General features: G+C 36.1%; 1 protein-coding gene across 1 annotated transcript in view; it reads right to left on the reverse strand.

Annotated features, from left to right (window-relative positions):
- Window positions 1-8,781: 8,781 nt before the first annotated feature.
- The window catches only part of LOC149571539 (CRM-domain containing factor CFM3, chloroplastic/mitochondrial-like), a 69,784-nt gene continuing 51,207 nt past the window's right edge, over window positions 8,782-27,358 (reverse strand). The window contains exons 4-10 of the mRNA XM_089813051.1: window positions 11,063-11,401; window positions 10,682-10,838; window positions 10,274-10,566; window positions 10,016-10,075; window positions 9,653-9,739; window positions 9,374-9,542; window positions 8,782-9,223 (exon numbers count right to left, since the gene is read on the reverse strand). Of these exons, the coding sequence (XP_089669177.1) occupies window positions 9,210-9,223; window positions 9,374-9,542; window positions 9,653-9,739; window positions 10,016-10,075; window positions 10,274-10,566; window positions 10,682-10,838; window positions 11,063-11,401 (1,119 nt within the window). The 3' untranslated portion in view covers window positions 8,782-9,209. The remainder of the gene's footprint in view (window positions 9,224-9,373; window positions 9,543-9,652; window positions 9,740-10,015; window positions 10,076-10,273; window positions 10,567-10,681; window positions 10,839-11,062; window positions 11,402-27,358) is intronic.

A 27,358-nucleotide genomic window follows, 5' to 3' on the forward strand; every position in this document is an offset into this window, starting at 1 on the left:
ATTTTGCTTCTAGCATTTCCATTACTCTCTTGGAGAGTAACTCTGTGCTGCTATTTTGAGTTTGTATCATTTGCATTCATAGTTTAGATATCTATTCTTTGCATTAGTTTTCTGGGTTATTAATCTTTTCAAATTCTAATAGGATCATTTATTATAGATAGTGACAGGATCTGAAATGATGTCTATGTTAGACAGTTTCTTAGGCTTCAACCAGATTGAAGTGGATTTAAATGATCAATTTAAGACAATGTTCACCACTCCTTGGGGAACCTTTGCCTACATCAGAGTGCCCTTTGGGGTAATTAATGTTGGAGCTACTTTTCAGAGAGCTATGAATTTGTTCTTTGTAGATTTAAAAGACAAAATTACAATCATCTATTTAGATGATTTGAGAGTCTTCTCCAAGAAAAGAGAAAGTCATTTGAAGTAATTGGAGAAGGTGTTGAAGAGATGCAAGGAGCATGGAATCTCCCTTAACCCCAAGAAGCTTGTCTTTTGTGTTACAGAAGGAAAGTTGTTGGGTCACATAGTGTCTCAAGAAGGCATCAAAATTGACCCTGATCACGTCAGACCCATACAACAACTCAACCTACCATCAAGCAAAACAAGAGTTAAATCCTTCTTTGGTCAAGTAAGTTTCTTCAGGCGTTTTGTGCCTGACTTTTCTGAAATTACAAAATGCATAATAGACATTATGAAGGGCAGTCAAAATTTTAAGTGGAGCGACTCTAGAAGAAAAGCCTTTGATGAGATCAAAACTGCTATTGCTCATGTTGTTGTCCTAGTTCATCCAAATTATACCAAAGAGTTTATTTTGTATTGCTATGCATCAGCTCATACATTATCTACCATACTCATGCAAGAAAACAAGGAAGTTATTCAAGAACCTATTGCTTTCATGAGCACCCCTCTCAACGAGCATGAAATGAAGTATTCTCAGATGGAAAAACATGCTTATGTTGTGGTAAGAGCCCTCAAAAACTTTAAGATTTTATTTTTTCCATTCATACTCTATTATGTATGTTCCTAATTCAATAGTCAAGAGCATCTTGACTTAGCAAGAGATATGAAGCAATACAAGAGGAGCTTGGATAGCCAAAGTCCAAGAATATAACATTGAGTTAAAGCCAACAAAGCTGGTCCGAGGCAATGATTTATGTAGAGCAATTGCAAAAAATGAACAAGCCTCAAGAGTCTTGATGGTAAGTCTCCAAGACCCATGGTTTTCAAATATTTCTTATTTCCTCACTTTTGGAGAATGCCCCAATGGATTGACCTATAAGCCAAGGAGAGATCTTAGGACCAAGTCTACTAGGTATGTCATCTATGATGATCAATTGTACAAAAGGGGCAATTGATGGCACATTTCTAAGATGTGTAGATAAGCCTTAGCAAGAGAGACTACTCAAAGCATTCCATGATGAAGCTTGTGGTGGGCACTAATCTTCTATAGTCACAACATATAAGATTTTGAGGCAATGTTATTACTGGCCATTTACGTTTAAGGATGCTTACAAATGGGTGATCCAATGTGAAAAGTGCAAAGTGTTTGTTGGTAAACCTCAATTGGTTCCCTTGCCTCTAAGGCTAGTAGTAATAGAAGGTCCCTTTCAGCAGTGGGGAATCGATTTTATTGGCCCAATTAACCCCTCCTCATCTGTAGGACATGCATACATCATTACTACAACAGACTACTTCACTAAGTGGGTAGAATCCAGGCCTACTAAGAGAGCCACCTCTGAGGTTGTCTGTGAATTTATTAAGGAGAACATCCTTGTGAGATTTGGTGTCCCATTGAAGTTGGTTATGGACAATGCCACATACTTTTCTTCAATGGAGATTGAAGAATTTTGTTATGATAACATTATCCATCTAAGCCATTCTTCAGACTATTCCCTCAAAGAAATAGTCAGGTAGAATCAACCAACAAAAAATTAGTCAATATTATGAGAAATCTTGTCTCTGACAATCAAAAGGATTGACACAAGAAGCTACATGAAACTCTTTGGGTAGATAAGGTAACACCTAAGAAGGCCATTGGTATTTCCCCATTTGAGCTAGTGTATGGAGTTGAGGCTAGTCTTCCCCTTCTATTGGAGCTATCACTTTGCAAGTTGCAACAGACAATTGAAGATCCAATATTTCATATTGGTTTGGAAAAGCAAATCATGTGCAAAACCAAGTTGGAAGAGGAGTGTGAGAAATTGGTTGACTATATCACTAAACATCAGAAGTGTGTGGAGAGCTTCTTTGATAAGAAAGCAAGGTCGAGAAGGTTCATAAAAGATGATCTGGTCTTGTTGTGGGATAAGAGACATGAACCCAAAGGTATGCATCATAAATTTGACTCTCTCTGGAAAGACCCTTTCAAAATTGTATAGGTGAATTAGAATAATTCTTTCATTTTGGCCTATCCCACTAGAGAGGTTCTTCCATTTTCATACAATGGCTAGGACTTGAAGCTATATCAGTTTCACAATTGAAAGCAGGTAAACCCTACAATTAAAGATAGCTTAGGTAGGCTTTCCTTTTTGTTGTGTTTCTGGTTTTGTTTCTTATTTTCTTAGTTTAGTTTTCCCTTTCCATTGTGTGTTTAGCTTAGTGGTTGCCCCTTAAGGTTTTTCGTTTCGGCTTTGCGAAACTAGAGATACTAGATCCCTTCTTTGACATGTGCATGCCTAAGTCCCCAGTCAGAGCCAAATGTTGCCAGACTTTCAATCTATCCCTTTTAAGCTTCTAGCTTGGTGAGTTTTCAATGCAATTATGTTCAAGTCCTCGTCTAGATAGCCCCTAGGTGGCTCTTTTCTCATTAAACATCCTAAGGCTTAACTTTTGTGTTTTTTTCGAGTTTTCCCTGCTCCACTTCGCCCTTGCACCTCTATGTAAGATTCTTTATAATTCACTGAATCAAGGTCTTAGGTGGTCTAGGATTGGGTAGGTTGTTGTCTGAGCATCTTCTTGATGAGACTAAAGTCCTATTTGGTTCTGCAACTTGGTTCCTACCTCAAGCAAGATGTTTTCTCCAAATTATGGCCCCTTTTGTTGGTTATTCGTCTTTATCAAACTTCATCAAGCAAGACTTCGAAGAACATAGCAATAACAGTATCTACAGGTGTGTTGCAGTCAATTCATGGTGTGAAGATCACAAGAGCAAAAATATAAAGCCAAGAAACTATTAGATTGAAGATCCGAGGTCAAAATTGAACTCTGTATAGAGAAATGAAGTTTCATGTATTCAATGGCTCCCCCTCTAGAAGTGAACACTTTCAGGTGTCTTTCTGAAGCAAATGAAAGGAAGATCTTAAAGTCCGTTTTGATCTGAAGACCTTTGCTTTCCTACTATCTCAAAAAGTCCATGGTCAACGATTCATCTAGAGATAAAGAAAGGAAAAGTGAGCAAAGTAAAGGGAAATGTTTTTAAGTGTTATTTTCTTCAAAAAATAAAGGTCTCGAGGGTAGTTTTCCATCCAAAGGAAACACGAGAAGCTTCTTTTCCAGAGAACTTGAAATATAAAGGGTTCTAAAATTAGATTCAAGGATATTCTGCGAAGATACCAAAAGGATGCTTTTGATGGAGTTGGTTGCAAAGAAAGAGCCCAATACAAAAGAAATCAAGTTATTCAAGTGGTTGAGGCAAAGAATTCATTTCACGGCTTCCCCAAGTCAAGTTGTGAAATAAAGAGAGAAAGCCTTGTGCGAAAAAGAAGGAAATAAAGTGCCCAAGGTGCTGAAAGAGTATTGCTCATGCTGCAATCTTGAATCAAAGTAAAAGGCAAGCTTGCGAAAAGATAAGTCTATGATTTCCTCCCCCACACATAAAATGTTGTGGTGCAAGCCCTTGTTTTGGATCCCAAAGTAAAGAGGGAAGTTTCCATAAAACCAGGTTCAACTAATTTAGTAAGTGGCTAATCTCACTACTATATGAAATTTAAGTGAATGATATGTTCATTAGATTTATGAAACATATTATGGGTAGAAGTGAAACGTTTTAAAGAATCGTTAACTTATCTAATTTATTACAAATCCAACCGTTACGACTGCTAGCCGAGAGTTATTTCATTCGTGTGGTGCCAACGTTTGAATTTTCAAATCTATATGATCCGATTTTCCCCAAGCGGAGTTCTTCATATTATAATGACTATCTTATCAAGCAATCTATCTCCTTTGTGAAAATATAAGTGAATGGCAATCAAGGCAGCAAGGTATGATCGCCTAGTTGGATTGGAGAGTGAGTTAAAGAATTACTTTGATACTTTTTTTTTTCAAATTTTATGACCTAGGTGATTTGTACAAAAGACTCAATACCTAGCCTAGCCATCCAATCACCTAAAAGCTTAAAGAGAGTGGGTTAGTTGAGGTTGTCAGATTTCCCATGGCAGTACAAGCTCTAGACTTGGTAAAAGAATGTATCGAAAGATACAACCCATAGAAAAAGCACATATTGTTGAGTGATCAATCTATCCTGCTCTTTGTGAACAAAGAATTAATGCAATCTACATTTGGTATTCCAGTGAAGGAAGAGTACTGCAACATCAATTTTTCTACCCCTGCATCGATGTTCAATGAGAAGAAAACCCTAAGGAGAGAGGACATGCATAAAACTTGGTTTTAGACACCTCGTTCCAAAAAGAGTAAACTGCCAAGGACTCTTTTTGGAACCAATTTAAAAAGAGAAATTGTGGACATCTTGGCATTATTGCTAAGATTGAAAGGAAGGAAAAAGATCTTGGATTTTGTGGAACATCACTTCTATTTAGTCTATGCCATATGTGTTGAGGTGCTACAAATTGATTAGGGTTAGATCATATGTGAAGAGCTTGCTTCTTAGCTAAATTCGACTAAGCCATTCAGGCAATTCTATATGTCATCATATTTGATATATGCCTTAGCCACACATCACCTTTGGCTGGGTCTTCTTAGTATTGAAGACTATGATGAGAACACCAAAGTGTATGAGTTCTATCCTCACCTACAATTGTAGAGGAGCTTTGAAGAATATGTAAAGGTTAATGATGTCTTTACAATGAGGTTGTGTCTGGAATTGCAAGGTTCCCTTGAGCGAATGTTTTCACCTGAGGCTATATCGACAGTAAGCCAATTTGGATGTTGTTACATCCAATTCTCATCTTTCTCCTACCTAAGGATTGGTGCATTTGATGGTTTCCCCAAAAGGCTCCCCAAGTATCCTGAGACAAGGTTGCTCTTATTGAGCTATGTAGGCAAATATTGGAGGTGAACATCTTGTGTTCCAATGTGAAGAAGATAGTCGGGATTCCCTTCCTAATAGTGGTAGGACCTTATTCTTGTGCTTCTAGATCTGATGCCTGGAATCTAGTCAAAGCTTTTGAGAGAAAAATTAAATTGATTGACTATGAGGTAATAAGGCCCTAGTATGACCCAATGAACTTTGTAAAAGATCATCTGAAGCTTGGATACACTCACAGGCATGTCCCAGACATTGAAGACTATTGGGCTAGGTGTTGCAATGGATACCAAACTAGAGAAAGGTATTGGTCCAGGTTAACAATAGATGAAATTAAATTGTATAATGATATTGTTAATGTTAGTGACCTTGAAGATGATGGCTCATGCATGCATCCCTCAACTTACCATCAAACCAAGAACACTCCCATAGTGTCAACTCCGCCAAAAGGACGTGTCGTTGATATAATGGAAGTCTTGATGCGTGGCATTATAAAGAGGATGAACAAATGGGTGGACGGGACCAGAGCAAGGAAGAAAAGAATTGGAACTGCAAGTTCTACTGGTGGAGTAGCTTTTGGAACAACCCAATCGACCGCTGCTACATCCACCACTGCTGCTACATCAACATCATTTGGAGCAACACAATCCATTGATGGAGGAGATCAACCTCCTGAAAAGAATGTTCAAATCACTCCAACCTGTGGAGGAGGTTCCCTGCCAGACATGGGGAAGGTTGGGGAGGAAGAGAAAAACAAGGAAAAAGAAAAGGAGAAGGAGAAGTTAGTAGCTAAAACCTCCTAACCTGTGCCAATCATCAACCTCGATGGTGACAATAATCCGCTGGATGGTCAAGAGTAGTTGGCATCTTAGCAAAATGCAACTCTAGTCCTCTCAGTCACCAAGGTAATTGTTTTTCCTACTGCCACCTAGAGTAAGGTAACACCTCCAGTAGCAAGGAATCTTTTTGATCCTACAACCTTGCAATCAACAATCAAAGTCTTTTCAACTGAGTCATGGTTGGAAGAGACTATTGATTGGAAGAAAAGAAAATGAGAGGAAGTTGCCCCATCTAAGGACCTCATTATGCAAGCAACTTCGGATCAACCAACATCAAAGAAGGCAAAGAAGCAAAAGATTATTGTTGCATTGGCCACAAATTCCTCTACTGGCCATATGCTAGTAGAGATTACAAAACCTCAAAAAGAGGGAAAGTTTCATGAGCTAACTACTAGTGATTTCCAGGTCAGAACGGTTGACATAGGCATTCCAATGCTTGATTCTATTATCAATGTCTGGAAATCAACAAATGAGAAGATTGAAGATAGACTAGAAGAATTAAGGACAGAAAAAGAGGTACTTAAAGCCTCAAATAAGGAATTGATGGATTACATCAAGGCTGCATTTGGAAGCACCTCTACAAGCACATTTGACCTAAGTGCAAAAGAGAACAAGAATTTGCTACTAAAACTATAGTAGGAGAGGCAGTTTGATCAAATTGGCCATGCCTGGATTGATCAGATGAAGGGCCAAGGTCCCCCTCTCATTGAGAACCTTGGAAACCTATTGTTAGACACTGACAAATTAAGAGTAGTGTCCAATCATCAATCCTTAATGCACAAAGCATCAGAGAGCCTAACATAGCAATTGGCCTTATTGCAAGAGGTGATTGGTATGAAAACTAATGTTGCTATAACCCACAAGATTCTCAAAACAAGCCAAGAACCATTGCTAATAATTGGAATTCAAAGATGAGAGCTTAGTAAGGTCTGAAAATGAGCTAAAAGATGTACATGATTTGGTGCAGAAAGTCATAGGCAAAATATTCGAACATCTAAATGTTCTGCATATTGAATCATGTCACCAATAATGGCCAGTTAGTAGATATCAAACGAATGAAAGTTAAATTTCTGGCATTCGTTAAAGAAGCTACTAATCCATCGAGCTTCTAGATGTCAAAGATCTCAAACTTTTCAAAAGTGGATTCTATTCTAAGGCGTGTAGTGGAGAAGCTCCAATCAAAGATTTCCAGAGTGGAAGAATTGACAAAGATGCATGATTACTGGATGATTAGTGTTGACAACATTCTTATTCCAGGTGTCCATGAGTTGAAAAGTGTAATTGATGCAATGAAAGCATACAGAGCCAAGGCTGTAACCCCAAAGAAAAATTGAGGCTTTGGCATTCTCTTTGACAAGTGTCACCTCTTCTCTTTCTCACATTCTAATATTGTAGCCATATTTGGCATTTGCCTCGAAGGGTAAAATTTTGTAACAGATGACTCTCCAATCAATCCTATTATTAGAATGATTTAAAAATGCTCCACGGAGTAATCATGAAGCGTAACTGGCCATTTCTAAGGACTATAAATGTAACCTTTTGATGAGTAAATAAGATTGGCAAAATTATTATGTGGGAAAACTCCTATAGCTAGGACTACTCTGTGAGACTCTGTGTCTGCATATTGATTTTGTTGTTCATTTAGTTCTTGCATGGTGTTGGGAAAGAAATGTGTTGTTAATGACACTGTGAGATTGCAAATAAATTGGGTTTTGTGTCTTTCTTTTTGGTGGTTGTAGGCTTTGCTTCCCTCATTTACAGTATTATCTTGATCCCTCTGTTCTATGCAAGTTAGTTCATGTGCATTTCATTGCTATGTGAGAAGTCTGGGATTTGATTAATGTAAGGAACTAAATGAGAAGCAAAGTCATTGCAAAATCTCAGTAACTTAGGCAATCTGGGTATTGTCTAATTGATCATACTTTCTCTTCTTGTGCAGTGTGCATTGATAGATAGCCTTGCATTGTTGCATCTTACATTCAATAGATAGATAAGATCGCATTTTAGCTATTAGAAGAGATTGAGCATGACTCATATGCATTCATAGTTGTGGAGGCTATGAGTCATCATTTGAAATTTGTCAGGATTGCTTGAAGAGTTGGGCAATGTAGTTATACCTCTTCCGCTCTCTGGTTAAGAGCATCCCCCCACAAATTTATTGATCTACTAAAAAAAAATTCATTGCAAATCTTTGCATCACAAGTGAGTTGTACCTTTCAATTCAAGGGTCTTTCATAGATTACTACATTGATCCATTCTGTCGTTAATTGCTTTGTTTTCCACCACACATTGGGCACATTAAGAGGCAGGGTATAAACCAAATCCAAGGAAGACAAACTATTAATCAACAGCATATTATATAAATTAAAATATATAGACATTCAACATTTTTATTGATTAATGCAATATGTTTAGCATTTTAAAGTTTCATGGCTGTTCCTTGGACATTTGTTTTAATAGCTAAATTCTCAAGTATGTATGTGTGTGTGTGTGTGTGTATATATATATATATATATTACTCCCACCATCCCCAAAACAAGGCCCTTAGTCACCCTATCTCAAAGACTCATCCCTACATTCCATCCCGAGACTTTGCAACACTATGCAAAAGAACCACGGTCAGGGATATTCTACATGCATGTTTACCATGTATTTGCATAACATGATCACAAGTCATAATAATTGGATGCAACAACAGGTTGTCAAAGACTTAACTGACTCAAAGACTAACAGAGAAAGTTTGACAGAATGGAATATCTTATAGATACAAATTTTGATCAACCAAGATTGGACCTTTTGTGATTCTTAAGGCCCAAGCATAGAAAACCTGATTTTGCAACAGATGTTACAACTAGCACACAGCTAATGTAACCAAAGCAAGACCATTCTCCGTAGGAGAATGTTTAACTGATAATTTGAATGTCCTCATGCTACCAAATTCAAGTACGAAATCCACAAAGAAACCATGGTTGTATAGATTCCACAGAACGTGAAAATCTTTGGATCATTCAAAATTATCACCAGCTTATCTTCAAAAAATCCTGTTATTGAAAGAATTACTGCACTCAAACAGCAGCTGCTATTCCGTCTTGATACCTTTGGTTCCTTCATTTTAAGGATCAAAACGAAGTTTTGTAACTTTACTCCAATCACTTCTCTTGACTGACTCATAGTGGATATCCTGGAAAAAAACATTTTTTGCCGCTCAATCAGAATATAGCTATTCACAAATTTCATATACAAACTCAGATAGGAATACCAAATCAGTCTTTCAAAACATTGATCACTCTAATCATGCTATTCCTTAATTAGGAAGGGTCTTCGCTCTTACCGCTAAAGATTGGATCAAACTCTTTGCTCATATGTTCCTGTAATCTAGTCTCAGGCTCAGAGTTTTGAAGTGCCTCAACTGCATCAATCTCTGAATCATGTACAGAAGATGTATCTTCATTTTCACTATAACTGTAAAAATGTTCATTCTCTGACTCCTCATCATCACTCTGCATGGCAATAACAAATTTTTTGTTTATCTTTTGTTATAAAGCATTTGGCGTTCGATGTTGGTAGTTAAAGACAGAAATTATATATCTAAATTTTACTGAATTCACACCTCTATAAATGTATGAGAATATGTAGTTTCCTGTTCTGAGTTTGAATCTGGAGTATGTGCATCCACATCCGCATAATCGGCCTTGTTCTGAAGATAAATAGAGAGACAGTATATTAAATGTCATTGTCTCAAAGCAGTAAGCAGAAAATCCATTATAATTGAAACCCATACGAACACCTTCAATGTGCACTTAATAACAATTTATGTTAAAATTGGTGCATAAGCTCTCTAATTTCTATATAGAAACAATTGATAAAGGAAAAACCTAATATAATTGCTAGACATCCCTCTAAACCAGTTGTGGTCAAGAATTTATATAGACTTTAAAAGCAATACTGAGCAGCCAGGTAGAAAGAAACATACAAGGTCCAATTTCAACTGTTTTATGTTCTGCTCCAGCTGGTATATGTGAAAACTCAGTGACTGCAAATTTGTCCAAAAGATACAATGCTAATCAATAATGAGGCAAATAGATTTATATGAACAGCAGCAAGAACAGAGAAGCCACAACTTCAAATAATAACTGTTTCAGTTTCCCATATGAATTTAAGTCAATAAATCCTAAATTTACCCCAAAAAAATAGCAGCACAAAAGCTCATGTCAAAGAAAATTGAAGGCACCTCTTTCCGCTGTAGCTCAAGAGAACGTTTCAATGCTTTTCTCTTGTTTAGGAGGTTTCTGGGCCTCAAATGAGTTGGGCGCTGATAATTCTTCCCACGGTAAAATATCATAGCATAACCCTTGGATACTCTCTCAACTGTTACTAATATTCCCCCACTTTCAGCTTCCAAGGTTCTTGCTATGTCTTCAACACATGCAAAACTGTATCCTTTTGAAATGATTTTCACCAATTCTCTATGCTTCCAATGCAAGTGCATATTTTCAACTACACCATCAAAAACTCCCCGCCTCCCTGGAAAAGACCAGAACAGATTTATACAATTTAGTGATGATTCTATCTGAAATTGGTGCTATTGATTGCCACAAAATCTCGAGCTAACTGCATTTCTAATCCAATCATGACTTACCCAGAGGTAAAAATTGTTTCATTCTGAGGCCAAGTTTGCGAAACATAAACCTTTCTTCATTTGTTATTGTTTCTCGATCTTCCAGTGGTTCAGAAGGTGACAAAAATGCTTCTAACTTAGATAATTCATTCTCTGCTTTCTGCTTCTTTAGTTGGGCCTGTTATCCAAAAGCTGAAGTTAATGCACAAAGATATTCTCAACTATGTCCTCAATCTTAACTGAAACATAAAGTCTAAGTTCCAACTTGAAGCATATTACTGAAGGCATATGTTTTTCTTTCCCTTGTACGTATTGCCAATCTGCTATTCCATTTACATGACAGATTTAATATCTGCTATTTTAAGTCTTAAAAATTGAAGATAGTTGTTATACTAAACTTACAATAGCTATCTTCTGCTGAAACTTTCTTTCTGCTTCAGCCTTCCTGGCCTCAGCAGCAGCTGCCCTTGCCTTCTGTGGGTCTTTACATTCTGTCCCCCAGCGTGCTTGGGCCTCTAAGGTTTCAGCCAGTGTACCAGCAATACTAGTTCCTATTTCAGCCCTCGTTTGCACTAATGCAGCTGCTTTCAACCTTGCATCTTCTTCGTCATCTTGAAAGACCTTTGCCTCAGCTGTTTTCTCTGCTAATACATTGGCAACAAGTGGAGGTAGAAAGTCCTTTCCTCTATAAATTACAATATAAAACTTATTTCTTAAAAGTAGGATGCCTCCTGTAAGTTCCTGCAAATTTAACACAAGAATAAATTTAAAGGAAATAGAAAATACAATGCAGATTATCCATTAAAATTGCATGCAATACTGACAATCCAAAATTATATCACCTGAAGTTATGAGAGCAAGAATAAATAAAACAGAAGGAACATAGAATGTCAAATCCTCAATAAACCCTAAAGAAACACAGCCCAAGTGTGGGAAATTCTAGGAGTATTATATTGTTAGAAAACCATATACCAATAGCACAATTCAGAATAGAAGAAGTCACATTAACAGCCACACCATTTAAGAGGTAATATATGCCATGCATTTGGTTGTTCCAAATAAAATATGCCAACTTAAGATGACGATCAACTAAATTATGGCTTTCTCAGGAACAGATACCTTGACTTAAGCTCCTAGAGAGAAACAAAAAGGAAAGAAAATATTAAGACTGAAAGTATCAGCATTTGAAAACCAAATCTAGTTTTAAGTGATTTTTGGTACGACAATATTAAATGATTATCCAATTGAGTGCTATAGTTGAATGCTCAAAAAGAAATCACCAAGCACTAGCCTCTTCCTGAACATTTCACAATTCTCAGAATTTTCGGGATAAAGCTCAGAAATATTTTACAAATCATATGTTCCGTAACAAGAATAGTATAATGTTTGTTATTGAGGGAACAAAGCTGAATTTCTACAAGCCTACAAGTTAATTTTTCTCCTCTTTGAAACAATGAAGGATCCATGCAATTTTTTCAACCAGACAAAAAATATTTTTAAACAGCAAGCATGTAAAAAAGGGACTAAGTTTTCATGTATTCAATAATGAATTTGCAATGATTAACAGACACAACTCCCTTGATAAGGGAATTGTGAATGAGAATTCATTAAAAGAAAAATCCATATTTCTTGCAAGAAGTCAAGTTTAGAAATAGAATTGGACAGAATATCAAGTTCGCAAGCTGTGGGGTAAACCCTTGAGGTAGTCAGATCAGGATGTGATAGTCATCCTTTGGAATAAAGGTTTCAGATATAACAAGATCAATCATTAAAGCCAAGAGGAATTCGATAATGACAGCAAGGGGTGTAGTGTACTGTATAACAACATAATTGCATTAAAAAACCTATTATATTTGACCTTAAATTTGGCAGGCATTTTACATGTCAAAAATATTAATATTTTTAGTAAACATATTTCTACAATAAGCAGAAAAATATAAGGACATGTCCTCTTCAACTCTATCAACCTATCCATCATATTTCAATCAATCTTTATTAACGTTTTTCTACAATTTTGTATTGACTATGGCATAGACATTAGATATGAAGCAGCATTAAATAAGAATAAACTTGATTATAATTGTCATTCCTCTCCAGGTTCAAGTGTAGCTAAAACAAGAGATTTTTTTAAAAATCAAACGTTATTTTGTATATATTAAATGAAACTCAAAGGAGTGTAGTTTTTTTGAGTAAGAGATATAATTTAAATTTAATGTCTTTTGATATCAACCATGCCAAAATTGTATATCGATTTTCAACTCAAGTAGTGTCATAATCAATTAAATAGAATTAGTAAAGTATATTGATTTGCAAAATTGAGATAAATTGTCATGCTCCTGTTCTGTAAGACACATTGTAGCTTTAATTAATGAAACTAAGGAGTGAAATTAATGGAAATTCAAAGGGAGGTGACCTTATAAATAATCCTAGGCAATGAAATCAATGGAAATTTAAAAAGGGCCAACTAGTTAAAAGTAAATTATTTCAAAGGAGGCCAACTAGAATTGAATGTCAATAGGGCTGACTAAGTTTAGAGGCAGAGAACAGATTATAAAGGCAGCTCCCATTTTTGAAAAGATGTGACCCTTGTTATCCTTAATAGAAGCAATCATGGAAAGGCAGTGGCTGTTAAGATTTATCTTTTCAAGACTAATGGTTGTGACACTTCCCACCTTGGAAGGTATAAAAGGAAACTAAGCATTGCGACCCTTCCCATCTTGGAGGGTATAAAAGGTGAGAGCCTCATTTGAGGAAGGCTTTAAAGTTTGAATTAGATAAACAAAAAGGGAAATTAACACATTAGGTTATTAGATTATGAATTAATAGATATATGTATTTACTTTGCATAAACATGTAAATATAAATTGTAAGTAATTTATTTGCATTTCCCATATGATTATTTATTAATGAACGCAAATGCAGAATTCCTATAGGAAATCAGTTTTGAATGATTAGAAATGGCTTGCAAATAGGAAGGATGGCCACTAAAGTTCATGAGATATCAAACACACCACCTCAAGATGGATACACTAGAAATCCCACCATGCCCGAGGGCAAGGGGGGAGCAAAATTCCAATCATGCCCTAGGGCTTGAGGATCTTATCAAGCATGGCACCGAAAGATGGATGAACCAAAAATCCTATCATGCTCGTGGAATGAGAGGCGAATGAGTGCTCCTAAGCTTAGCCAAAGAGGACGACCAGCCTCCAAGGTGAACTAAGGGATGGAGTGGGCACAAGATCCTACCATCTTCATGGGCCAGGATGCAAATGAGAGCTCTCAGCCATAAGGGTCTTCTCAAGTATGCCACCCTGACATGGATGGAAAAGGAATTCATCCATGCCCTCACAATACAATTCCAACCATACTTGATATTGTGGTTTGTAAACATTTCCAACAAATTCTTAATATGGTTACTATAGAGACATGCCTTGGAATAATCATTAATGCTATTGATTTATTTTGGTTTAAATATGAATGATGTTTAAATGGATTTATCTCATGAAATCTCAATATTTAATGTTAATGCTTGTACGTGTAGAGATGTTAACATATATTCTTACTTCATAATGATTATTAATATTTGTAAAGTTGGATAATGGATCATCTAGCCTAAGAATGCAAACTAGAAGCCGTTTCCAAACACTATTACATTAGGAGACAACAAATTAGGACCAACTCCAAACATGTGAGAGAATTGGGCACTTGGTGGGCTTTTGTTACCATCTTTTGATTAAATTGATTGGATATGATTAGAAATTGAAAATGAAAGAACAAGGTTAAATGATACAATATCGGCAATGATGAATATAAATAAACTCACAAATGCAAATCCAAGAATCAACTGAGATCTACACAACTAGAAAGGAGATACAAAAATAAACCTATGTTTGAAATTAGATATTAAAATCAAGAGCTAGAACAAGAAACAACAAGGAAACAAACCAAGAGCTAGAAAAATTACAAGTGCGTGATCAATAGTTAGCTGCTCTAAAATGGATGAGAGAAAGAATGAAGAAGGATCAAATGGAAGAAATCGATCTTGTGTTGGAGTTATAGGAACTTCTATACCAAATAAATAAACTAACAAAGAAACACAACACAAATATTCTCCAAAATCACCAAGGATGAATCAAGATCCAAAGATTTACATGTGGTAGTACCAAGGACAAACAAGGCCAAAGACAAAATTATCCTAAAGAATATAATGTGACAACAATTAACCTAGGACATGCAATTGAGGCACAAGTAATGGAAGAATTTAATGATTCCACCCAAGCATTCAAAGAATGGATGAAGATAGGAAAATACTAAAGATTGAAAAGTAAAAAGCTTTGTGTGGACATCTACAATGCCTAACCCATCCAGTCCAGTTAAGCACGAAGATCAAACGTGTGTTGCCCCTACAACTCTTCCAAAGGAATTTATTAATGGCCTTGAAGAATTAAGAAGAATCATCAAGACACCACGGGGTGGATGAAGAATGTTTATAATGTTGCATGCAAGTTCGTGGAGGATTTAGCTCACATATATGGAAGAACTTTGGCTATCCTTGGCAAAATACAGTGTGTGGATCAGACATGAGAGATACCCATATCTACCAAAACAAGACCATTCCACACTTGGAGGTTTCGACAGAAATTCTCAGGCAAGCATTGATGGATGGTGGAGTGATAAGAGAAAATGAAGTGTGTGAATTTCCTCGAAGGTATGGTGCAATAGTCACAAGAAAGGAATTATTTGATAAATCAAATGAAGAGTCAGCTTGATTGAGGAAAGTAATCGGGAACATCCAGCAAGGAATCCATAATATAGTTGAAGCATTGTTCAAAGAGGCTGACTAACAAAGAGATAAAAGAAAATAACTTGAAGAACAAGCTAGCGGGATTCTTTGGCATGAGTTCAGTCTTAGAAGATGATCTAGAGAATATTTTCATATTCTTAACCATTAAATAAAAAATCCAAGAATCAATGACAAATATGAAAAGGACAAAGCTATTATAGAGTACAAACACATCTGAAGAATATTTTCATACTCTCAAGCATTGTGCACAAGACCCGAGAGTCAATGCCAAAATGGGAATAAAACTTAAGCAAGTGTGAAAAGGATGTAGCTATTATGGATACGAATGCGAGACTATATCAAGTTTCTCTATAAATGAGATAGAAATAGCCATATCCAGATGCACATCATTTAAAGAAGGGAATAAAGAACGGGCTATTATGGGCAAAAGGTCATTAAATACCCTATGAGCATCTTGTCTCCTCATTGGTCAACTTGACCCACACTCTTCCAAGTGGTCATCTTGTTCTCTCATTGGTCCACTTGACCCCACTACCTCGACATAGAATCTATTAATAGTTGAACCCTAATTAGAGCTTATATCCCAAAATTTCAGCCATTGATTCTATTTTGATCTTGGTCATTCATTGTCATTTGAAGGCCTATTAAATGGGCTTGCCCCTCTCATTTGTAACAAGAGAGAAATTTGGGAGAAACTATTGCTATAAACTACCAAAATAAAAAGTAGTTCATTGAAGTTTTGGTGATTACTTGTATTTGTTTTGGAAATTTCAATAGTTTCTCGTCACTCAAGTAGATTAGATTGGCAAGATTGATAATAATATTTTTTGGTGAAATCATTGCTCATACCTTTTACTGAACAGATGATATCCAAGCACAGTGTATGGTTGGTCTAAGCCAAAGAAGTTGAAACCAGGGGAAAATCCCAAGTATACCCAATTAATCAAAAATTTATGGTAGGGCTAATTTTTTGCCCAAAAAAATCAGGGAAAATCAGTCAATCACAACCAACAATTTGTTGGCAAAAAATCATGTTTTAATTAGGAATAAAGCATCAAAAAATGGGATTTAATCCAATTGACAAAAGGCACAATAAAACATTTTACAAACCTACTATACCCAAAAATAATCTCAATTTCTTATAAAAGTGGCAATGTTTGTAGTCAGAAAGCATAAAGCTAGGCAAGGGTTTATTGAGGTAGAGGTAGAAATTAGAGACACAAAGGTAGCACTCTAGAATCATAGAACGATTGCAAAAGGAAGAATCGAGTTCGACATTTATGACATAGCCAAGTCAAGTTTTGATATATTACAAATTTTTAAGCATATTTGTGGGATTTTTTAATTTTGCAATTAATTATCATGGGAATAATTTGTGAAGCTCCTCCACTAGTTCTTCCTATTTCGCTCTAACAATAAATTATAAAACCCTTCTCCACTGCATTTATGTCGTATTTGGACTCCACTATAATTATGTAATCTTTGAACACTTCCAGTATAATGTTGTCCTTGGACTCTCCTCCATCAGTTTCATATGGCTTTATACATAATCTAACCATGTGCTCACTTAGTTGCATAATGCATTTGGTCATATCCACATGCATATGCATCCATACCCATTTACCCTACACACCTTAAGTTCATATTTTTGCTAACCATAATGTATAACAAATATATATATCTTGATACCATTTCATACCTATATATATATATATATATATATATAGGTATGAAATGGTATCAAGTGGGTGGGCGGGGTGGTGGTAATCAGCACAATAAGTAAACTACCAATAAAACTTTACTTCCAAAACATTAACCAAATAACTGTTGTCACAAACAAACATAGATCACTGATCAATCAAAAGATTCACAACACAACACAATCATTTTGGTTTTACAGATAACACTTGTTAGAAGGTAAAAAGGGATGATACCCACAAGTCTTTCACTGCAATTAAAAGTTTGCTCTATTACGAGCTTACAAATACCCTTTATGAGGGTTCACCCTATTAGAGTGTTTGTACATTGTTAAGAGTACAAGATGATATGTTAGGATCTACCTCAATTAGAGGATTTAGAACACCTTATAAGAGTCCACCCTGTTAAAGGATTTGCAACAATAAGATCGGTTAAGGTCCACCCATTTAAGGGATTTCCCTCGCTGTGATTGCTATGTAACAAGTTGATTAATCTGTTGGTAGCACTGCTTGCCTGTCAAACCCTTTTTCTTATGCTTAGATTGTAGCTTCTCTCTGCTTAATCTCTGCTCCTTCACTTGTAATCACCTCTCGATCTCTTTGCTCTTTCATTGTTCTTTCTTTTGTTCTTCTCCTTGCTCTCTCCTTACTCACCGCTCATTTTCTTTAGCCTGTACTCACTCTTTTCTGCTTAATCTCAATACTTCATTCAAACTACAAACTTGTCGTGCACACACCTTGTTCAATTCACATATCCATATGTCCTTAGCTCATTTACGATCACTACCTTGATCATCATTAGGTCTTTCTTGTGCAATTCCCTAGAATAGTCAAATATGTTTGATCAGTAATTGCTTCATCTCGAATCTTCTTACTTGTCTTTCTTCCATCTTCTAATTGTTCCAATTATATTACTCCTTTCAAGAAAATTCATCACTACTTTTTTTTCAAATGCATCAAATTATACCAATCATTTGACCATCCTATTGTTATAAGTAACATTGAACCTATCATTTAACCAAGTTTGTACACATAGATTCTTGTTTACCTCTCATCATCATGAGTTTCTATTATAGAATTGATTTGTATATACATCATAGAATAAGAATATCCTCCTATGATCCCTCTAGATTCATGCTTGCTCATGTCTTCTCCTTGATACACCGGTTGTGACTAGGTGTTACCGATCATTCTACCTTAGTTGCCTACCTCACTGATATTTCCTTCTCATAGTTACCATCAATAACAACTTGTCACCGATCATATTTGGCTTGGTGTAGCCAAACATCTCTTGTCAATGCCAAATGGCAACAATCTCTCCCTTTGGTATTGATGGAAAAACATCTCATGAAACCTTGTGCTTCTTTTAACCTTATAGTTGCTCCCCCTTTTACCTTGCATCTCCCTATATGAGTATTCTCCTCTATGTGAATTCTTCCCGTTAGATCCATTCATAATCTCCCTCTTTATATCTTTCTCATTTCTCTTACTTTTCTCGTGTTTTGTCATCAATGACAAAGGTAACTCACAATCAGTCAAATACTTCTTGGCTCTCTATGGTTGCCTCTAGTGACTTATTCAAATATGACAATATGATTAACTCTTCATGTAGATCTGCTACTAGTTCTTCCATAGAGTCCAAAGTACAAGTATTAGGTAGACTAAGTAGTCTTTCTGCATCTCTTACACTTTGCTGCATTTTCTCCAGTATGGGGGCTAAATAGGATTGTAGCTCAAATAATCTAGTCATCCTCTTTCCTTCTTCAGTTTGCATCTGCTTTATCTTTTGTGTAATCATCTTTAGCTTTGAATTGTACTTCAATGTTGAGCTTGAAATTGGATCAAACTATTCAATTAATGAATCTATTTCCTTTTGAGCTATACTTCTACACTTATCTATATCATCGGTGTACTCTGACATTTTTGACACTTTGAGCATAAGTTGTCCACCTTTCCTCAGCACGACCTTTGCTTCAGTAACCTGTTCTGATAAAGTTATCCTGTCCTTGTCTATTGTCTTTATAAGTTGTTCTATCTTCTTCCTCTCAAATTCTCCTCTACCACTCTAAGTGTTGTTGTCTCCAATTCTGGGACTTGCTATGCACTTGCTTTGATCAGGATGTCCATTTGATCAATTATAATTACATTAGGATCACATTCCACATCTGGAATTAATTCTCCTAGGAAGTCTCTGGTTGCTTCCATTATCCTGGCTCTCCTCTTCTTTGCCTTTACTCTGTCCCTTGTTGTTTCTTTCTAGCTTCTCATAATACTCCAATAGCTCCTTGGGTTTTAGCTTTGTAATGTCATCATTCTTGAGTGTTTTATCTTCTTCATTTTCCTTTTCTTCATCTATGATAATCTTTGCAATAGGTTCGCTTCTTTTCCTTTCACTAGTACCGGTAAAACTCAGTTTCCTTTTCATTGTTACCAACTCTTTCAAACTTTCATCTTTAAGTTTTGTTACTGGTTAGACTTTTGGTGTATGATCAATTTATTCAAAGGCTATATCTTCTATAACTATTATATCAGCACCACTTTGTTCTTCTCCATGTTTGACATTCTCTGTTTTATCTTTGCCTTGGTCCATCTTACTTACACCGGTTGCATCAATTGCATCCTTCTCTCTTATTTCTTTTTCAATGTCTTCCAAAGTACCCACTAGTTTCTTTTAGGTTTCAACAATCTCATTGTTTACTCTAAGTATCTCCAATCATGATTCTTGCAACTGTGTTTTTGATACTGAAATCTTATCTAATGGCTTCAATAAATATCTCAATTTCTTCTCTACTCAACTCAAGTTATTTCCATGAGTGCTCTTTCCATGATTTCTCTGTTTAGCTTTAGTGTTGTTCTCCATCTTCCATTGACTAGCTTATAAAGCTCTTTGGGTATTGTTCCATACAGTTCACTTGGTGTCTTATGAAAGTTGTACATATACCTAACAACTACTTCCTCTATCATTCTCTCATCTTTGTCCTCACATAGTTAATTACTGAATTCTACATCATTCAGTCTTCCATTATGTATTATGTCTTCAACAACGGAATCCACATTAGGATATGTTTCCTTGCCACTTTCCTTAGCTTTATCTGTATCAACTTCCTCAACAATATTTACACATGTTTCTTCCTATATGTACTATTCTTTTTCATCTTCACTGACCTATTGTTCTTCCACCTGCTCAGCTTTCCTTGTCATTGGGGGACCCTGTGACTTTCTTTTACCTTTCCTTTATAATGTGCTTCAGGTTTCTTGATCTCCTTCTTCATTGGTCAAATCAATCGGAGTTATTTGTCAGATTCTTCAATAGTAACCATTGGTGTGCTTGATTTTGCACTCCCAAACCTTTATGATAACATACTCATCGATCTTTGTGATTTTCTTTGAATTACTGGTTTTGTGAACTCCATTTTGATTTTTGAAACTGCTTCTTTACAAGTTCCAAATCTTTGACTTGTAATATTTATAGGTCTAGATAGTAATTCATTAATATGTGCCCTAATTGTTTCTTTATCTGCTTCATAACCAGTTGAGGGTAATCAAAATGTTCTAGGTTGAACTGCTTGTATAATGCATGTATCAGTGTCTACCAGAAAACAAATCTCTTCCTTGTATTCTTCAACCACGCGAACAAATATTCTTTCTCTTTTATGCATTCTAGACTAAAAATCTTTGAAGTAACCCCAAATGACACTATAGAAATTTTCTCATAAGTCCTTAATGAAATCATTTATTTGCAATATCACAAGTTTATCTTCTGACCATTGGACCATACCTTTTCTAGGAAAGAAGTTTTGCAAACAGAAAAGAGATACATACTAGAATCGCTCCAAACCTGAATGCTTGTCTTTTGTCTCTTTTGATTTTGTGTCTGTTTGCAAATAGTTGGCTTCTCAGCATCTCACTCAGATTGTATACTGCATCTTCTTTCACCATTCTATATGTTGCATAAATTGCTCCACCAAGCACGTTGTTCAATCTACTCGATTGATAGACTTTGTAACTTTCACCATCACTGCATATCCCACTTCTATATCTTTAATGTTGCTCACCCTTAATGAACTTGAATCAAACTTCTTGTGGTTAGCTATGTGACCAAATTTCCAGCTTTCATTCCTATCGAGGGTAATTGAACGGTTGCGCATAACCCAATTACTATATGAATGATTTCTTTGGTTATCACATATGGTTTGTCTAAACACAACATTTCTTCATGAAGTATACTTAATACATATCTGACCCATTCATGTTGGAAATTATTTGGAATTTTGACCGCATAGGTAGAACCTTTCGCTTCCAAGGGCTTGTGCTTGTTACAATTTTTTGTTCACGCACAGTATTCCAAATGCTTCGTTTATGTCTTCCACTCCTAGCTCTTCAATTTTGCAATGGATGTATGATCGAACATCTTCAATTAATAGTACTCCATGAGTTATCGAAGATGGGGCTCTTGTCATGTCGATCTTGCTTGCCTTCGAAGGATGTAGCTTAAAAATTGGTTGTGGCTTCTCAATTATGTCAATCAAAATAGGTATATACACTGTGCTCCATGACTCACTATGATTGCAATATTTTGACCTCACTTTTCAGAAACATACCTCTAGCTTCATAGGTTGTGTCTACACAAGTGAATCCTTTTTGCAATTTTCAAATTTGTATCAAACTGAATAATAATCACGAAAGTTTGCAATAGGTAGCTTGACACAGTGCAAGGCAGGAGAATCCCCAAAGGGGATGTCCTAGCCCCCAGCAAATAATTACACAGCGGAAACAAAACAACAATACAAGATCTAATACCAAACACAACTCTTTATTCATAAAATAACTGATTACATGCAATGTGTCAGGTTGTAAGGCCTTCTCGGTTAAGGCCAAATACAACAACAATTACAATAGTAGTTCTGCAAGAACTTGCAAGATCCAACTCATACCCCAGCTAGTCCAGATCCACGCTTTGGTAGAAACTTCGAAGGAAGATCTAAACTTGTGCTTGCAAGCCCACCAAGCAATCTTCTTGTTTCCCAAGCCTCAACTACTAGCCCTTCTCAAACTTTACCCAAAATCTAGGTGTAAACTGCCTTACATTCGGTATTTTGTCCACACACTACGGAAAATTTTGCTCACTCAGCTACTTCATCTCTCCATGCTGGATCCCACACTCAATAATGATTAACTCCCCTAAATGAATGCCTAAAGACTCCACAAGACCCCCTTACTTATACCCAACTAAGCCACAAGTCGGCTTAGTATGATAACAAATCAAATAAACCCTTGCATTAAATGCACACTTAAGCCACAAGTTGGCTTACAATGGAAATTAAATACAACCAAATTAAATGCCAAGGTCGGCTAACACTAGACACTGAACACAGACAACTCGAGCAAAGCTAACATAAAGACATGACCAAGCATCATAAAACCACATTGGAGTATCAACAATTCCACCAAGCATAACTGAGCCCCTTCATTGACCGAGCCACTCGGTCAACACAGCAACTGAACCATGCAGTATAAGCCAAGCTCACCAATGTATCTTGAGTTCTACTCCTTTGGTGACTGAGTCCCTTCATAAAGCAAGCTACTCGGTCAACACTGCAACCAAGCATCACTAAGATCCTAGTGCATGTCGAGTGCCTTTGACGACCAAGCACCTCTAGGATTGCCGAGCACCTCTTCTTTGACTGAGTAACACTCCAAGTACTCTCCGAAGCAACTGCTAAGCATTCCTCCAAGAACTCCAAAGTAGTCACAGAGCAAACCCACAATGCTCCTGCATCATAGCTACTCAAGAGTATTTTGAGATTGCAATCTGACAAATGAGCTCACTTTGCCCTTATATCTTCACAAAAGTAGTTGCCGCATCTCTTCTAATGGTAAACAATATTTCTCATCTGTTCAAGCTATCATCCATTATAACCTTTCTCTTACAGCAATTAAAGTGTTGACCTTTCAATGTTATCCACTTCGTAGTCACTTAACAATCATTCATTTGATCATACTAAGGTTTAGTCATCACATTACATCTTTCTATGCAAATTTTAATTGACTTTCCATACCTATAGGGGATTGGTTGATAATGTTCCTTCAAGTACTCCTCATAAGCCAAATACTTAGTTTGATGAAGAATCCACCACACCTGAGATTGATGGCTCCTGATTTTGTGTCTTAACCTCTTCCTTGCTATCTTCTTTCTTTTTCCACATCTTGCTCATCTCATTTCTTATTGTTTCCACATCAATAGCTTTCTTCCCTTTGTTATTCTTCAACTGGTTGTTGAACATGCAATTTTTTGCTAGATGTCCAATCTTGTGACAAACAAACACACCATAGCAGTTGACTTCCAAGGTCCAGCATTACCTCTCATTGTTCTCAATCCACAATTATTTACCATATGTCCATAATCTCCACACACTGAATAGGTGACATCAAATTGTCGTTCTCTAGCCAATGTAATCGTCACTTTGACCCAGGACCAGGAAACCTGTACCCTTGACTTGCATTCTTCAACTTTGTGACCATCCTTGTTGCATGCATAACAATGACCATCAACTCTACTTCCCCTTGACTTGTTGCTTAGACTAGATCTACATTCATAAGCCATATGACCATACTTTCCACAATTATAGCAATGACCATTAAATCCTTGAGGCTTATTAATCATTGTTTGTGATGGAACAATGATTTATTAAATCAGGACTTCCATTTTGAGCATCACTTTTTCATTCTGCTGTGGAAGTTTGATCAATTTCTGTTGGATAGGGGTTTTCATTTGCACAAGATAATGATCGAATGCTATGGTTTGATCAATCAGAACCAGATCTGTATTAATTGAATATGGGAGCCTAGAATACGAGTGGTTTTAGGGATTTACATTCATATGCAGAACTTGATATGATACTGATATAAATGGGAGTATACAGATGCAGCTGTGAGTTCTTCCAGTGAAGAGAAGTCAACAAAGGACATATATAGCAGGCTCCAAATCATTAAGACTATGCAACAGATTAGAAGCATCACTGCCTTGAATCTCGAGACAGTTTTCAGAGGAAAATATTGATTTAAACAGAAGTCCTGTTTTATGCCAGATTTTGTTCTGCTCCTTTTCCAAAAACTCACACACATGGCTGTATCGGCTTGCTCTGATCCTGAACATAGACGCATCTCTGGCCTGCATACAATCTCAGTCATATGCACTGGAGTCCTAGTTTTTCTAGCAGCAAAGTCTGGAATCATTAAATTGCAGAGGAGGTCTGCAATGTTCAGAAAGCAAGCATATTTGGAACATATTGGAATTAACTTCAGAGGTCTTGCTGAAAATTACAACAATCTGGCCATGCAGATATTCCAGATTTATAGTCACAAACTAAGAATGGGAATGATTGCAGATTGTTGTGAATGTAGTACAGATATCACTGTCCTGGACAAATTGAGACTGCACATAAGAGACGGACTGTGAGCACAGATAATGGTATTGCAGCAGCTTCATCAATGCCATTGCAGACGTATCATCAAGTTTTGTTTGATCTGTTGTAAGGTCCACCAAACAGATCAGTTATTCCTGAGAATGCCATCTCACTAGGCATTACTATGCACTAACACCTTAAGGATTAGGTTGAACTAGTGCCTGTTGATAGTTTTTAATATAAGGATGAAATAATAGTTTTCAATCAAAAATACCAATCCATTCTTGATGTATCGAGACGTGTCAAGAACTAGTCATTGTGGGAGGAGACGTGATTGAAAGCTGAAGGTGGTTTCCGTGGCACAGTCTTTGTTCGTCCATTAGTGAAGCCTGGAGGTGTCTGAGACATTTATATATGGGATTAGGAGGAGTTCGAATGCCAATGTATTAAGCCCGGGCAGATTTAAAAGGCAATCATATGATCAAACTCACGCACACATGGAATCATAGACAGGATTGATGCTTGGGATAACAGAGCAATCAGAAACTAAATTGACGGAGTGTGTGTTACTTCTCAAATTAACAGAGAGGTCACACCCGAGTATGTGATGTGATAAGTGCAATATTTGTGTGTGACGCCAAATGATGAGTTTGAGTGGATTCATGCACAGGCATATAAAAGGACGTCTTTTGCAAATCCGCAAAAGGAGCATGTGTAGAAATGGAGTGTGCAATGTCCTCATACTCGGTTAAATCTGGAAGTCGTGCCTTCGCAATCTGCCAAGTAGTTATCATTGTGCACTGGTCATTTACGGGCGTCAAAGCATTATCATCTCAATAGGTTTCCAAGCTTCAGAAAATCCCCGAGAAATGAATTTTATATCAATTGCCAGAAAAGTCTAATGATTTTCGTTTTCGTAGCAGGGCTCTGTGATTTAGTATAGGAAGGAGTGTCACCGACGTCCAAATAGGAGAAGTAATATTGTGTGCAAAATTCTCCGCCTGAGCAACCTGTTTCATATATTTAAACATGCAGTTGTATCATCAATAGGAAGTTATAATAATAAGACAGTTTCTATTTACTTACATTAGTAGATAGATGTATATTCGTAAGTAATTAAGATTAGGTATTGTGAAGGGATATGGCCATTCCTTACACACATCTTCGTCGTTTATAAATATGTAATACAAGATGCAAAAGGGACTTACGATACTTTTTTTTTAATACTCATTCATATACAAAAATTTTACATATCATATGCATTTTGATATATTTTATTCTTTCATTGGGAAATAAATGAACTTTTGAACTAAGCCTGTGGATGTTGGATTATTGAATAAATTTATATGTGGTTCTAGAATCAAACTGCATTGGATGGATCATCTCCAGTGTAAGTGTAATTTTATTTTCGGCATGATCAGTAAGAAATATTTATTTTATCTTATTTGCATGAAGCTTTAGAGTTAAAATGTTATATAGTTTTGTTCTTTATAATTATTATTTTTAATTTTATGAATAATTTATATGATAGATAAGTGGACATAATCAATTATAGCATTTTAAAATCGAACATCATAGATATTGAAAAATATTTAATTGTTTCCAAATCTATGTCTGGTTTGTTTCCCTACCACAGGAGTTAAAATGCATTCTAGATTATTTTAAAATTGCATCTATATATTTGATTTGTCGCATCTTGATTACTAAATTGTTTATAATTGATGTACGTAGAATTTTATAAAGTTGTACATTTTAAACTTATACTACTGACTCTATCACCCTTCAGCACTGATATTTATATTTTTCATAATTCACAATCCATATGCTGACAATTATTTGATATCTTCCCTTTGAAGAATTAATATATTCATTTGTTGCATTAACTTATTATTATTTTGAAAACATTCATATATTCATTTATTACTCTTAATTCGTAATTTTGCAAATTTAAAGTTTTCTATAATTCTTGCCATTTGGGAAACTTTGAATACATTCGCATTCTAATCAATCTATTGTAAGTGTCTTGGATCTAAGTGTTTTGTTCAGAATCAGGGGCGCCCGCAGGGAACTCGAACTATACTGTTTAGTTCTGTCAAGTTGGCCATAACCGGTTGGATATTCCAACATCGAGTTGGCAAGACTCGTAGAAATCCAATCTATGGTTTTGGGAGCCAATAGGTCGACTTCTACAAACATTAGTAGTATGCCCAACTTTTCCACAATTGAAACAAGATTATTTAATTTCTTACCAGTCGTGCATAATTGTACCTTTGAGTCGTGTAGAGTCTTATTTGCCTTTGATGATTCTCCAACTTCAAATGTTCCTTGAGTAGTATAGCCCAAACCTGTCGTGTCCTTGTGTTTCCTTTGACTATTTAATTATTCATCAAGCTTCTTTGTGTTTTCATTATACCTCTTTAGTCTATCATTGTTTTCTTTCTCAGTTTTCAGTTCATTTTTCAGCTTTTCAACTTTATTCCTTAGGTTTTCATTCTCATTCACAACTTGCTGATTTTCATCAATGGTATCCTGCTTTTGCCTTTGTACCAGTGCTAATTATTGTTTGAGCTGGTTGAGTTCTGCCTCTTTTGCCTTTAGTGCCACTTCAGCTATTTTCTTTGCATTTTCAACATGCTTTCTTTAATCTTCTACAACGCTTTTTGTTTCAAGACCTTCACATATATTGACAGCTTGTCCTTCAAGTTCTCTTTCAGATTCTTGACTTTATCTTGAGCTTTAAATTTTTCTCCATTAGTTCTTTGATGGCTTTCTCATATTATTTAGATATGGC

This window comes from Cupressus sempervirens, chromosome 2 (genome assembly GCF_028749045.1).
Source record: "Cupressus sempervirens isolate cs-2001-9-10 chromosome 2, ASM2874904v1, whole genome shotgun sequence".
In the NCBI taxonomy this organism is placed as follows: Eukaryota; Viridiplantae; Streptophyta; class Pinopsida; order Cupressales; family Cupressaceae; genus Cupressus; species Cupressus sempervirens.